At 57.2% G+C, this 13,570-nt stretch overlaps 2 protein-coding genes across 6 annotated transcripts in view; one reads left to right on the top strand and one right to left on the bottom strand.

Annotated features, from left to right (window-relative positions):
- The window catches only part of mbd4 (methyl-CpG binding domain protein 4), a 65,297-nt gene extending 60,467 nt beyond the window's left edge, over window positions 1-4,830 (bottom strand). For 2 of the 3 annotated variants that reach the window (XM_072472004.1, XM_072472006.1), the window contains exon 1: window positions 4,757-4,815. The gene's annotated coding sequence lies outside the window, so the exon portion shown is untranslated. Of the gene's footprint in view, window positions 1-4,756 lie in introns of all 3 variants that reach the window. The other variant, XM_072472005.1, reaches the window with a different exon arrangement.
- A 16-nt stretch (window positions 4,831-4,846) lies between these two features.
- ift122 (intraflagellar transport 122 homolog (Chlamydomonas)) overlaps window positions 4,847-13,570 on the top strand; it is a 459,699-nt gene continuing 450,975 nt past the window's right edge. For all 3 annotated transcript variants that reach the window (XM_072472002.1, XM_072472003.1, XM_072472001.1), the window contains exon 1: window positions 4,847-5,023. In XM_072472002.1, the coding sequence (XP_072328103.1) occupies window positions 4,965-5,023 (59 nt within the window). In that variant the 5' untranslated portion in view covers window positions 4,847-4,964. The remainder of the gene's footprint in view (window positions 5,024-13,570) is intronic.

Here is a 13,570-nt window from a genome sequence, read left to right as displayed (position 1 = left end):
ATTCCAACCAATAAATGATTAAAAGTGGACAGCAACCAAAATTCTCTACAGGAGAACAGAATTATCCTTACTGAGTGGGAAAAAGATCCATCACATCTACTTTTCAACTTATCACTGGAGTAAAATAATTGTAAAATGCAGATTTCAAGGGGGAAGAGAAATTATTTGCCAAGGAGAAAAATCACAGAAAAATCCAGAGACCTGAAAAAATGTTTCCTTCACCCGTGTTAAGACTGATTGTCCAGTTTTGATGGAAGGAAATTTGAGAAAATAGAGCAGAATGTGAGACAAAGTTGGCACAAAAATGATTGACTGGTCAGTTTAATAAAGCAATCTTTTAAAAAAACAAATTTACTGGAAGTCCCGACAGGTAAAATCATTCAGACCGTTACATTTAAAGATGACTTTCCAAAAAGATGTTTCCCTCTCCAGGATTTTATTTTCAGTTATTTAAATGAAAACATGTTTTTGTTCCACCTCGCATGGTGCGAGGTTTTGATTACGTTTTGATTAAGGTGCAAGTACTTTATTTATTTTATTTTTCCGTTCCCAAAACTACGTCTTTACGGTTATTTACAGGATTGCTAAAGGATTCCCCCACCCCCTGCTACCTACAATGGTCGTCATTCTACTTGGTGTTCACTCTGCCATCAGAGGTTCCTAACATCAAGTCTCCGAAGAGTCATTACAGCACAAAAGGAGGCCATTCAGCACATCGAATTCAAGTCAACTCCCTGTACAGCAGCCCAATCAATCCCAGTCCTTTGATCTATCCCGTAGACCTGAAACTTGGTTTCTGTCTCGTGTTCATCCAATTTCCTTTTGAAATCATTCATTGTCTCTACATACACCGCTCTCTTGGGCAACGGGTTACAGGCCATCATCCCACGTGTTGTGCAAATGTTTACCCTCACATCCCCGTAATCCTTGTACATGAGATAACGGGAACAACTTTACTTTGTCTACCTGTCATAATCTTGCACTTCAGATATGATCAGCAGTTATATGGAGGGGCATTTGCCATTGTTTGCTTGAAACACTGCAACAATATCTGTGGTCAGCATTAAAACACATCTAAATATCAACCTCTGACTCACTGAGAAACACCCTGGGCTGGATTCTATATTTGGACGACTACGTCCCCACGCTGGCGTGAAAACGGTGGTGTTTTATGCCAGGTAAAGTGGCGCAAAACGGCCACCGATTCCCTGTTTTGCTGGGGGATAGCAGGGAGGCAGCGTAGAGCTTGCAGCTCTAGCTGCCGATACAGCCCTGAGCATTTCCGGTTCTGTGCCCGCGCATGCGCACGGTGGCGGCCTGCAGCGTGCTGTGCGGTGCTTCATGGCGGACTCAGCTCGCAAATCTGGATAGCAAAGGTAGTGCCCCTCTTCGGCCGCTCCCATGCCCTGGACCACCTGCCCAGTGCCCCCAGCCCCGAATAAAGCTCCCCCTGCCGATCAGCCCTCCCCGACTGTGGCGGGGCCGGACTTAGTCCGTAGCCGCCATGTTAAGTTCACAACGGGTGAGACCATGAGACCCTCATGCCGTCGGGAACTCGGCTGGTCGGGGACGGAACATCGCGGGGTGGACCTCAGGCAATGGCCTGAGACCCTGGATACGTGGCGCGCCGTATACCTAGAGTACGCTGCTTTTCAGGGGGTGGAGAATTTAAAGACCGGCGCCGCCCCCGATATTGGTGTCAAAACGGATTCTCCGCCCCGTCACTGAATGCGATTTTGGAGTCGGGGAGTGGAGAATCCAGACCTCTGTTCCCCTGAATGACACAAAACGCCATTCATTCCAAACACTGGTAGCTCAGAATTCAAAGTGAAAAAGTGTGATGCATCAGTGTTGCTTGTTTAGTTAACTAGTGGTGTACTCTAATGTGCATCAACACACATTTTTAACATAATTTATTAATATGCTTTCAAAACTTTTTTTTTCAAATTCAGTACCTTGTTTTGATGCCTGAACGCATATCTGGGAACACTTAATTAAAAGGGCAAACACCCATAACAAAATGCCTGGAAGTGAATACAGGAATGCTGGGATTTCTAGACATATTAAGACCCAAGGTTGCACTAGTCCTGCTATTAACCAGTTATAGAATCACAGAATCCCTACAGTACAGGAGGAGGCCTTTCGGCCCATCGAGTCTACACCGATCACCTAAAGAGCACCCTACCTAGGCCCACTCCCCGCCCTATCCCTATAACCCCACCTAACCCTTGGACACAAAGCGGAAATTTAGCATGGCAAATCTACCAAAGCAACACATTTTTGGACTGTGGGAGGAAACCAGGGCATCTAGAGGAAACCCACGCAGTCACGGGGAGAACGTGCAAACCACAGAATTGAACCTGGGTCCCTGGTGCTGTGAGGCAGCAGTGCTAACCACTGTGTCGCCCGTTTATTTACGGGGCGTGGTGTTTATTTACGGGGGCGTGGTGTTTATTTACGGGGCGTGGTGTTTATTTATGTGGGGCGGTGTTTATTTACGGGGGCGGTGTTTATTTACGGGGGCGGTGTTTATTTACGGGGGGCGGTGTTTATTTACGGGGGCGGTGTTTATTTACGGGGGGCGGTGTTTATTTACAGGGGGCGGTGTTTACTTACAGGGCCGGTGTTTATTTACGGGGGGCGGTGTTTATTTACGGGGCATGGTGTTTATTTACCAGGGGCCAGCACGGTTGTTTATTTACCGGGGTCCAGGCAGGTTGTTTATTTACCGGAGGCCGGGCAGATTGTTTCTTTATCGGAGGTCGGGCACATTGTTTAATTACCTGGTGCCGGGCAGGTTGTTTATTTATCGGAGGTCGGGCAGGTTGTTTATTTACCTGGGGACAGTGTTTATTTATTGGGGGCCGGGCAGGTTGTTTATTTACCGTGGGCCGGGCAGCTTGTTTATTTACATGGGGCCGGGCAGCTTGTTTATTAACGGGGGGGGGGGGGGGGGGGGGGGTATTTACAGTGGGCCGGGCAGATTGTTTATTTACCAGGGGCCGGGCAGGTTTTTAATTTACTGGGGGTCAGGCTGTTTATTTACCGGGGGCCAAGCAGGTTGTTTATTTACGGAGGGTGGTGTTTATTTACCGGGGTCGGTGTTTATTTACCAGGGGCCCGGCAGGTTGTTTATTTACTAGGGGCGGTGTTTATATACCAGGGGCCCGGCAGGTACCGGGCACGTTGTTTATTTACCGGGTGCCGGGCAGGTTGTTTATTTACCAGGGGCCAGGCAAGTTGTTTAATTACAGGGTGGCCGGGCAGGTTGTTTATTTACCGGGGGACCGGGCAGGTTGTTTATTTACCGGGGGGGGGGGGGGAAGTTGTTTATTTACCGGGGGACCGGGCAGTTTGTTTATTTACCGGGTGACCGGGCAGATTGTTTATTTATCGGGGGACTGGGCAGGCTGTTTATTTACTGGAGGGGGGGGGGGGGCGGGCAGGTTGTTTATTTACCGGGGGACCGGGCGGGCAGGTTGTTTATTTACCGGGGGACCGGGCAGGTTGTTTATTTACCGGGGGACCGGGCAGGTTTTTTATTTACCGGGGGGGGGGGGGGGCCGGGCAGGTTGTTTATTTACCGGGGGGGGGGGGCGGCGGGCAGGTTGTTTATTTACCCGGGGGGGGGGGCGGGCGGGCAGGTTGTTTATTTACCCGGGCGGGCGGGCAGGTTGTTTATTTACCCGGGCGGGCGGGCAGGTTGTTTATTTACCGGGGGACCGGGCAGGTTGTTTATTTACCGGGGGGACCAGGCAGGTTGTTTACTTACCGGGGGGGGGGGGGCGGGCAGGTTGTTTATTTACCGGGGGACCGGAAGGTTGTTTATTTACCGGCGGGGGGGGGGCAGGTTGTTTATTTACCGGGGGGCCGGGCAGGTTATTTATTTACCGGGGGGCCGGGCAGTTTGTTTATTTACCGGGGGGGGGGGCGGGCAGGATGTTTATTTACCGGGGGGGGGGGTCGGGCAGGTTGTTTATTTACCCGGGGGGGGGGTCGGGCAGGTTGTTTATTTACCGGGGGGGGGGGTCGGGCAGGTTATTTATTTACCGGGGGGGGGGGGGGAGGGCAGGTTATTTATTTACCCGGGGGGGGGGGTCGGGCAGGTTATTTATTTACCCGGGGGGGGGGGGTCGGGCAGGTTATTTATTTACCGGGGGGGGGTCGGGCAGGTTGTTTATTTACCCGGGGGGGGGTCGGGCAGGTTATTTATTTACCGGGGGGGGGTCGGGCAGGTTGTTTATTTACCCGGGGGGGGTCGGGCAGGTTATTTATTTACGGGGGGGGGGGGGGTCGGGCAGGTTATTTATTTACCGGGGGGGGGGGTCGGGCAGGTTATTTATTTACCGGGGGGGGGGGTCGGGCAGGTTGTTTATTTACCCGGGGGGGGGTCGGGTCGGGCAGGTTATTTATTTACCGGGGGGGGGGGTCGGGCAGGTTGTTTATTTACCCGGGGGGGGGGGGGTCGGGCAGTTTGTTTATTTACCGGGGGGTCGGGCAGTTTGTTTATTTACCGGGGGGGGGGGGTCGGGCAGTTTGTTTATTTACCGGGGGGGGGGTCGGGCAGTTTGTTTATTTACCGGGGGGGGGGGCAGTTTGTTTATTTACCGGGGGGGGGGGTGGTCGGGCAGGTTATTTATTTACCGGGGGGTTGGGCAGTTTGTTTATTTACCGGGGGGGGGTTCGGGCAGTTTGTTTATTTACCGGGGGGGGGGGTTGTTTATTTTCCCTGCGGTCGGGCAGGTTGTTTATTTACCGGTCGCACCGCCGCCATCCCCTCAACGCTGCCATTCCAGAGCCGCGCTCGATCTCGCGTGATTTCACCCCCAACATGGCGGCGGGATGTGCCGCGCATGCGCCCTGCTCCGGCCCGGGCCTGCCTGTTGCTCCGGTTGAATCCCGAGGCGGCGTGAGTTTGATTCCCCGGCCGTCAAACGACCTTTCACCGGGACAGAGTAGGGAATATGCGGGCCGTTCCCACCTGGATAGACAGGGTACATGACAGGGAGAAGGTTGAACAGTGGTAAGGAGCAGCCGGACACTCTTTCTTTGCCCGCCATACCCCTGGTTACCACATAGCAACGCGGTTTCTAATGTAAACAGGCTGGAGGGTTCGAATACACCCGGCTGTGGGGGGCAAGAATAACACCGGGTTGGAGGGGGGACGAATAGACACTCGGGGTGGGGGCAAGAATAGACAGCGGGATGGGGGGGGGGGGCAAGAATAGACAGTGTTTGGGGGGGGGCAAGAATAGACACCCGGGTGGTGACAAGAATACACGGGAGGGATGGCATGAATAAACACCGTGATGGGGGGGGACAAGAATAGACACCGGGGGGGGGGGGGTGCAAGAATATGCAGGGGTGGGGGCAAGAATAGCCACGGGAGGGATGGCATGAATAGACACTCGGGGTGGGGGCAAGAATAGATACTCTGGGTGGGAGCAAGAATAGACAGTGGGTTGGGGACAAGATTACACGGGAGGGATGGCAAGAATAGACACCGTGATGGGGGGGGGCAAGAATAGACACCGGGGTGGGGGGGCAAGAATAGACACCGGGGCGGGGGGGGGGGGCAAGAATAGACACCGGGGTGGTGACAAGAATAGACACCGGGGTGGGGACAGGAATAGACACCGGGGTGCAGGGGGGGGGGGCAAGAATAGACACCGGGGTGGGGGGGACAAGAATAGACACCGGGGTGGGGGGGGCAAGAATAGGCAGGGGTGAGGGCAAGAATACACAGGGGTGGGGGCAAGAATAGACATGGGAGGGATGGCATGAATAGACACTCTGGGTGGGGGCAAGAATAGACAGTGGGTTGGGGGCAAGAATACACGGGAGGGATGGCATGAATAGACACCGGGATGGGGGGGGGGGGCAAGAATAGACACCGTGATGGGGGGGACAAGAATAGACACCAGGGTGGGGGGTGGCAAGAATAGACACCTGGGGGGGGCAAGAATAGGCAGGGGTGGGGGCAAGAATAGCCACAGGAGGGATGGCATGAATAGACACTCTGGGTGGGGGCAAGAATAGACACTCTGGGTGGGGGCAAGAATAGACAGTGGGTTGGGGGCAAGAATACACGGGAGGGATGGCATGAATATACACCGGGATGAGGGGGGTAAGAATAGACACCGTGATGGGGGGGGGGGTAAGAATAGACACCGGGGCGGGGGGGGGGGCAAGAATAGACACCAGGGCGGGGGGGGCAAGAATAGGCAGGGGTGAGGGCAAGAATACACGGGTGGGGGGGGGCAAGAATAGACACCGGGGTGGGGGGGGGGGGCAAGAATAGACACCGGGGTGAGGGCAAGAATACACAGGGTTGGGGGCAAGAATAGACACTTGGGTTGGGGGCAAGAATAGACAGTGGGTTGAGGCAAGACTACACGGGAGGGATGGCATGAATAGACACCGGGATGGGGGGGGGGCAAGAATAGACACCGGGGTGGGGGGGGGCAAGAATAGACACTGGGATGGGGGGGTCAAGAATAGACACTGAGATGGGGGGGGCAAGAATAGACACTGGGATGGGGGGGCGCAAGAATAGACACTGGGATGAGGGGGGCAAGAATAGACACCGGGATTGGGGGGCAAGAATAGACACCGGGATGGGGGCGCAAGAATAGACACTGTGATGGGGGGGGGAAGAATAGACACCGGGGTGTGGGGACAAGAATAGACTCCGGGGTGGGGACAAGAATAAGACACCGGGGTGGGGACAAGAATAGACACCGGGGTATGGGGGCAAGAATAGACACTCGGGGTGGGGGCAAGAAACAGTGGGTTGGGGGCAAGAATACACGGGAGGGATGGCATGAATAGACACCGGGATGGGGGGGGGGCAAGAATAGACACCGGGATGGGGGGGGGCAAGAATAGACACCGGGGTGGGGGGGGGCAAGAATGGACACTGGGATGGGTGGGGCAAGAATAGACAGTGGGATGGGGGGGCGGGCAAGAATAGACACTGGGATGGGGGGGACAAGAATAGACTCCGGGGTGGGGACAAGAATAAGACACCGGGGTGGGGACAAGAATAGACACCGGGGTATGGGGGCAAGAATAGACACCGGGGTGGGGGCAAGAATAGACACTCGGGGTGGGGGCAAGAAACAGTGGGTTGGGGGCAAGAATACACGGGAGGGATGGCATGAATAGACACCGGGATGGGGGGGGGGCAAGAATAGACACCGGGATGGGGGGGGGGCAAGAATAGACACCGGGGTGGGGGGGGGGGCAAGAATAGACACTGGGATGGGGGGGCAAGAATAGACAGTGGGATGGGGGGGCGGGCAAGAATAGACACTGGGATGGGGGGGGCAAGAATAGACACCCGGATGGGGGGGCAAGAATAGACTCCGGGATGGGGGGGGGCAAGAATAGACACCAGGATGTGGGGGGCAAGAATAGATACCGGGGTGGGTGGGGGGGAAGAATAGACACTGGGGGGGCGGAGGGGCATGAATAGACACCGGGGTGGGGGGGGCAAGAATGGGCAGGGGTGGGGCCGAGACTAAACACTGGAGGGATGGCATGAATAAACACCGGAATGGGGGGAGGGGGCAAGAATAGACACCGGGATGGGGGGGGCAAGAATAGACACCGGGATGGGGGGGGGCCAAGAATAGACACCGGGGTGGGGGCAAAAATAGACACCGGGTTATGGGGGCAAGAATAGACACCGGGGTATGGGGGGAAGAATTGACACCGGGGTGTCGGGACAAGAATAGACAACGGGTTGGGGACAAGAATAGACACCGGGGTGGGGAAAAGAATAGACACCGCGGTATGGGGGCAAGAATAGACACCGTGGTGGGGGCAAGAATAGACACTCGGGGTGGGGGCAAGAATAGACAGTGGGTTGGGGGCAAGACTACACTGGAGGGATGGCATGAATAGACACCGGGATGGGGGGGGGGGCAAGAATAGACACCGGGGTGGGGGGTGGCAAGAATAGACACTGGGATGGGGGGGTCAAGAATAGACAGTGGGATGGGGGGGGCAAGAATAGACACTGGGATGGGGGGGCGCAAGAATAGACACTGGGATGAGGGGGGCAAGAATAGACACCGGGATGGGGGGGGCAAGAATAGACACCGGGATGGGGGCGCAAGAATAGACACCGTGATGGGGGGGCAGGAAATGACACCGGGGTGTGGGGACAAGAATAGACTCCGGGGTGGGGACAAGAATAAGACACCGGGGTGGGGACAAGAATAGATACCGGGGTATGGGGGCAAGAATAGATACCGGGGTGGGGGCAAGAATAGACACTCGGGGTGGGGGCAAGAATAGACAGTGGGTTGGGGGCAAGAATACACGGGAGGGGGGGGCAAGAATAGACTCCGGGATGGGGGGGCAAAAATAGACACCGGGATGTGGGGGGCAAGAATAGATACCGGGGTGGGTGGGGGGGAAGAATAGACACTGGGGGGGCGGGGGGGGCATGAATAGACAACGGGGTGGGGGGGGGCAAGAATGGGCAGGAGTGCGGCCAAGAATAAACACGGGAGGGATGGCATGAATAGACACCGGGATGGGGGGGTGGCAAGAATAGACACCGGGATGGGGGGAGGGGGCAAGAATAGACACCGGGATGGGGGGGGCAAGAATAAACACCGGGGTGTGGGAACAAGAATAGACTCCGGGGTGGGGACAACAATAAGACACCGGGGTGGGGACAAGAATAGACACCGGGGTATGGGGCAAGAATAGACACCGGGATGGGGGCAAGAATAGACACTTGTGGTGGGGGCAAGAATAGACAGTGGGTTGGGGGCAAGAATACACGGGAGGGATGGCATGAATAGACACCGGGATCGGGGGGGGGTGGCAAGAATAGACACCGGGATTGGGGGGAGGTAGAATAGACACCGGGGTGGGGGGGGGGGGGCAAGAATAGACACTGGGATGGGGGGGAGCAAGAATAGACACTGGGATGGGGGGAGGCGGGCAAGAATAGACACTGGGATGGGGGGGGGCAAGAATAGACACTGGGATGGGGGGGGCGGGCAAGAATAGACACTGGGATGGGGGGGGGCAAGAATAGACACCGGGATGGGGGGGCAAGAATAGACTCCGGGATGGGGGGGGGCAAGAATAGACACCGGGATGTGGGGGGCAAGAATAGATACCGGGGTGGGTGGGGGGGAAGAATAGACACTGGGGGTGGGGGGGGGGGGACAAGAATAGACACTGGGATGGGGGGGGGCAAGAATAGACACTGGGATGGGGGCGGGTGGGCAAGAATAGACACTGTGATGGGGGGGGCAAGGATAGACACTGGGATGGGGGGGGGCGGGCAAGAATAGACACTGGGATGGGCGGGCAAGAATAGAGACCGGGATGGGGGGGCAAGAATAGACTCCGGGATGGGGGGGTTCATGAATAGGCACCGGGGTGGGGGCGGGCAAGAATGGGCAGGGGTGGGGCCAAGAATAAACACGGGAGGGGTGGCATGAATAGACACCGGGATGGGGGGGGGGGGGGGGCAAGAATAGACACCGGGATGGGGAGAGGGGCAAGAATAGACACCGGGATGGGGGGGGCAAGAATAGACACCGGGGTGTGGGAACAAGAATAGACTCCGGGGTGGGGACAAGAATAAGACACCGGGGTGGGGACAAGAATAGACACCGGGGTATGGGGGCAAGAATAGACACCGGGATGGGGGCAAGAATAGACACTTGGGGTGGGGGCAAGAATAGACAGTGGGTTGGGGGCAAGAATACACGGGAGGGATGGCATGAATAGACACCGGGATGGGGGGAGTGGGGGCAAGAATAGACACCGGGATGGGGCGGGGCAAGAATAGACACCGCGATGGGGGGGGACAAGAATAGACACCGGGGTGGGGGGGGGGCAAGAATAGACACTGGGATGGGGGGGCAAGAATAGACACTGGGATGGGGGGGCGGGCAAGAATAGACACTGGGAAGGGGGGGGCGGGCAAGAATAGACACTGGGATGGGGGGGGAAAGAATAGACACCGGGATGGGGGGGCAAGAATAGACTCCGGGATGGGGGGGCAAGAATAGACTCCGGGATGGGGAGGGCAAGAATAGACACCAGGATGTGGGGGGCAAGAATAGATACCGGGGTGATGGGGGGGAAGAATAGAGACTGGGGGGGCGGGGGGGCATGAATATACACCGGGGTGGGGGGGGCAAGAATGGGCAGGGGTGGGGCCAAGAATAAACACTGGAGGGATGGCATGAATAGACACCGGAATGGGGGGGGGGAAGAATAGACACCGGGATGGGAGGGGGCAAGAATAGACACCGGGATGGGGGGGGCCAAGAATAGACACCGGGGTGGGGGCAAAAATAGACACCGGGGTATGGGGGCAAGAATAAGACACCGGGATGGGGACAAGAATAGACACCGGGGTATGGGGGCAAGAATAGACACCAGGGTGGGGGGGGGGCAAGAATAGACACCGGGATGGGGGGGGGGCAAGAATAGACACCGGGGTGGGGGGGGGGGCAAGAATAGACACCGGGGTGGGGGGGAAGCAAGAATAGACACCGGGGTGGGGGGGGCAAGAATAGACACTGGGATGGGGGGGCAAGAATAGACACTGGGATGGGGGGGCGGGCAAGAATAGACACTGGGATGGGGGGGGGCGGGCAAGAATAGACATTGGGATGGGTCGGGCAAGAATAGACACCGGGATGGGGGGGCAAGAATAGACTCCGGGATGGGGGGGGCAAGAATAGACACCAGGATGTGGGGGGCAAGAATAGATACCGGGGTGGGTGGGGGGGAAGAATAGAGACTGGGGGGGCGGGGGGGCAAGAATGGGCAGGGGTGGGGCCGAGAATAAACACGGGAGGGATGGCATGAATAGACACCGGAATGGGGGGGGGGGGGGGGTGGCAAGAATAGACACCGGGATGGGGGGGGGCAAGAATAGACACCGGGATGGGGGGGGCAAGAATAGACACCGGGATGGGGGGGGGGCCAAGAATAGACACCGGGGTGGGGGCAAAAATAGACACCGGGGTATGGGGGCAAGAATAGACACTGGGGTATGGGGGCAAGAATCAACACCGGGGTGTCGGGACAAGAATAGACACCGGGTTGGGGACAAGAATAGACTCCGGGGTGTGGGGGCAAGAATAGACACCGGGGTGGGGGCAAGAATAGACACTTGGGTTGGGGGCAAGAATAGACAGTGGGTTGAGGCAAGACTACACGGGAGGGATGGCATGAATAGACACCGGGATGGGGGGGGGGCAAGAATAGACACCGGGGTGGGGGGGGGCAAGAATAGACACTGGGATGGGGGGGTCAAGAATAGACACTGAGATGGGGGGGGCAAGAATAGACACTGGGATGGGGGGGCGCAAGAATAGACACTGGGATGAGGGGGGCAAGAATAGACACCGGGATTGGGGGGCAAGAATAGACACCGGGATGGGGGCGCAAGAATAGACACTGTGATGGGGGGGGGAAGAATAGACACCGGGGTGTGGGGACAAGAATAGACTCCGGGGTGGGGACAAGAATAAGACACCGGGGTGGGGACAAGAATAGACACCGGGGTATGGGGGCAAGAATAGACACCGGGGTGGGGGCAAGAATAGACACTCGGGGTGGGGGCAAGAAACAGTGGGTTGGGGGCAAGAATACACGGGAGGGATGGCATGAATAGACACCGGGATGGGGGGGGGGCAAGAATAGACACCGGGATGGGGGGGGGCAAGAATAGACACCGGGGTGGGGGGGGGGCAAGAATAGACACTGGGATGGGGGGGGCAAGAATAGACAGTGGGATGGGGGGGCGGGCAAGAATAGACACTGGGATTGGGGGGACAAGAATAGACTCCGGGGTGGGGACAAGAATAAGACACCGGGGTGGGGACAAGAATAGACACCGGGGTATGGGGGCAAGAATAGACACCGGGGTGGGGGCAAGAATAGACACTCGGGGTGGGGGCAAGAAACAGTGGGTTGGGGGCAAGAATACACGGGAGGGATGGCATGAATAGACACCGGGATGGGGGGGGGACAAGAATAGACACCGGGATGGGGGGGGGGCAAGAATAGACACCGGGGTGGGGGGGGGCAAGAATAGACACTGGGATGGGGGGGGCAAGAATAGACAGTGGGATGGGGGGGCGGGCAAGAATAGACACTGGGATGGGGGGGGCAAGAATAGACACCCGGATGGGGGGGCAAGAATAGACTCCGGGATGGGGGGGGGCAAGAATAGACACCAGGATGTGGGGGGCAAGAATAGATACCGGGGTGGGTGGGGGGGAAGAATAGACACTGGGGGGGCGGGGGGGCATGAATAGACACCGGGGTGGGGGGGGCAAGAATGGGCAGGGGTGGGGCCGAGAATAAACACTGGAGGGATGGCATGAATAAACACCGGAATGGGGAGGGGGCAAGAATAGACACCGGGATGGGGGGGGCAAGAATAGACACCGGGATGGGGGGGGGGCCAAGAATAGACACCGGGGTGGGGGCAAAAATAGACACCGGGTTATGGGGGCAAGAATAGACACCGGGGTATGGGGGGAAGAATTGACACCGGGGTGTCAGGACAAGAATAGACACCGGGTTGGGGACAAGAATAGACACCGGGGTGGGGAAAAGAATAGACACCGCGGTATGGGGGCAAGAATAGACACCGGGATGGGGGGGGGCAAGAATAGACACAGGGGTGGGGGCAAAAATAGACACCGGGGTATGGGGGCAAGAATAGACACCGGGGTATGGGGGCAAGAATAGACACCGGGGTATGGGGGCAAGAATCGACACCGGGGTGTCGGGACAAGAATAGACACCGGGTTTGGGACAGGAATAGACACCGGGGTGGGGAAAAGAATAGACACCGGGGTATGGGGGCAAGAATAGACACCGGGGTGGGGGCAAGAATAGACACTCGGGGTGGGGGCAAGAATAGACAGTGGGTTGGGGGCAAGACTACACGGGAGGGATGGCATGAATAGACACCGGGATAGGGGGGGGGCAAGAATAGACACCGGGGTGGGGGGGGGCAAGAATAGACACTGGGATGGGGGGGTCAAGAATAGACACTGGGATGGGGGGGAGCAAGAATAGACACTGGGATGGGGGGGGCGCAAGAATAGACACTGGGATGATGGGGGCAAGAATAGACCCCGGGAGGGGGGGGGGCAAGAATAGACACCGGGATGGGGGCGCAAGAATAGACACCATGATGGGGGGGGCAAGAATAGACACTGGGGTGTGGGGACAAGAATAGACTCCGGGGTGGGGACAAGAATAAGACACCGGGGTGGGGACAAGAATAGACACCGGGGTATTGGGGCAAGAATAGACGCCGGGGTGGGGGCAAGAATAGACACTCGGGGTGGGGGCAAGAATAGACAGTGGGTTGGGGGCAAGAATACACGGGAGGGATGGCCTGAATAGACACCGGGATGGGGGGGGGACAAGAATAGACACCGGGATGGGGGGAGGCAAGAATAGACACCGGGGTGGGGGGGGGCAAGAATAGACACTGGGATGGGGGGGGCAAGAATAGACACTGGGATGGTGGGGCGGGCAAGAATAGACACTGGGATGG

The sequence above is a fragment of the Scyliorhinus torazame genome, chromosome 13, assembly GCF_047496885.1.
Source record: "Scyliorhinus torazame isolate Kashiwa2021f chromosome 13, sScyTor2.1, whole genome shotgun sequence".
Taxonomy (NCBI): domain Eukaryota; kingdom Metazoa; phylum Chordata; class Chondrichthyes; order Carcharhiniformes; family Scyliorhinidae; genus Scyliorhinus; species Scyliorhinus torazame.
This window is presented reverse-complemented; position numbering and strand designations above follow the sequence as displayed.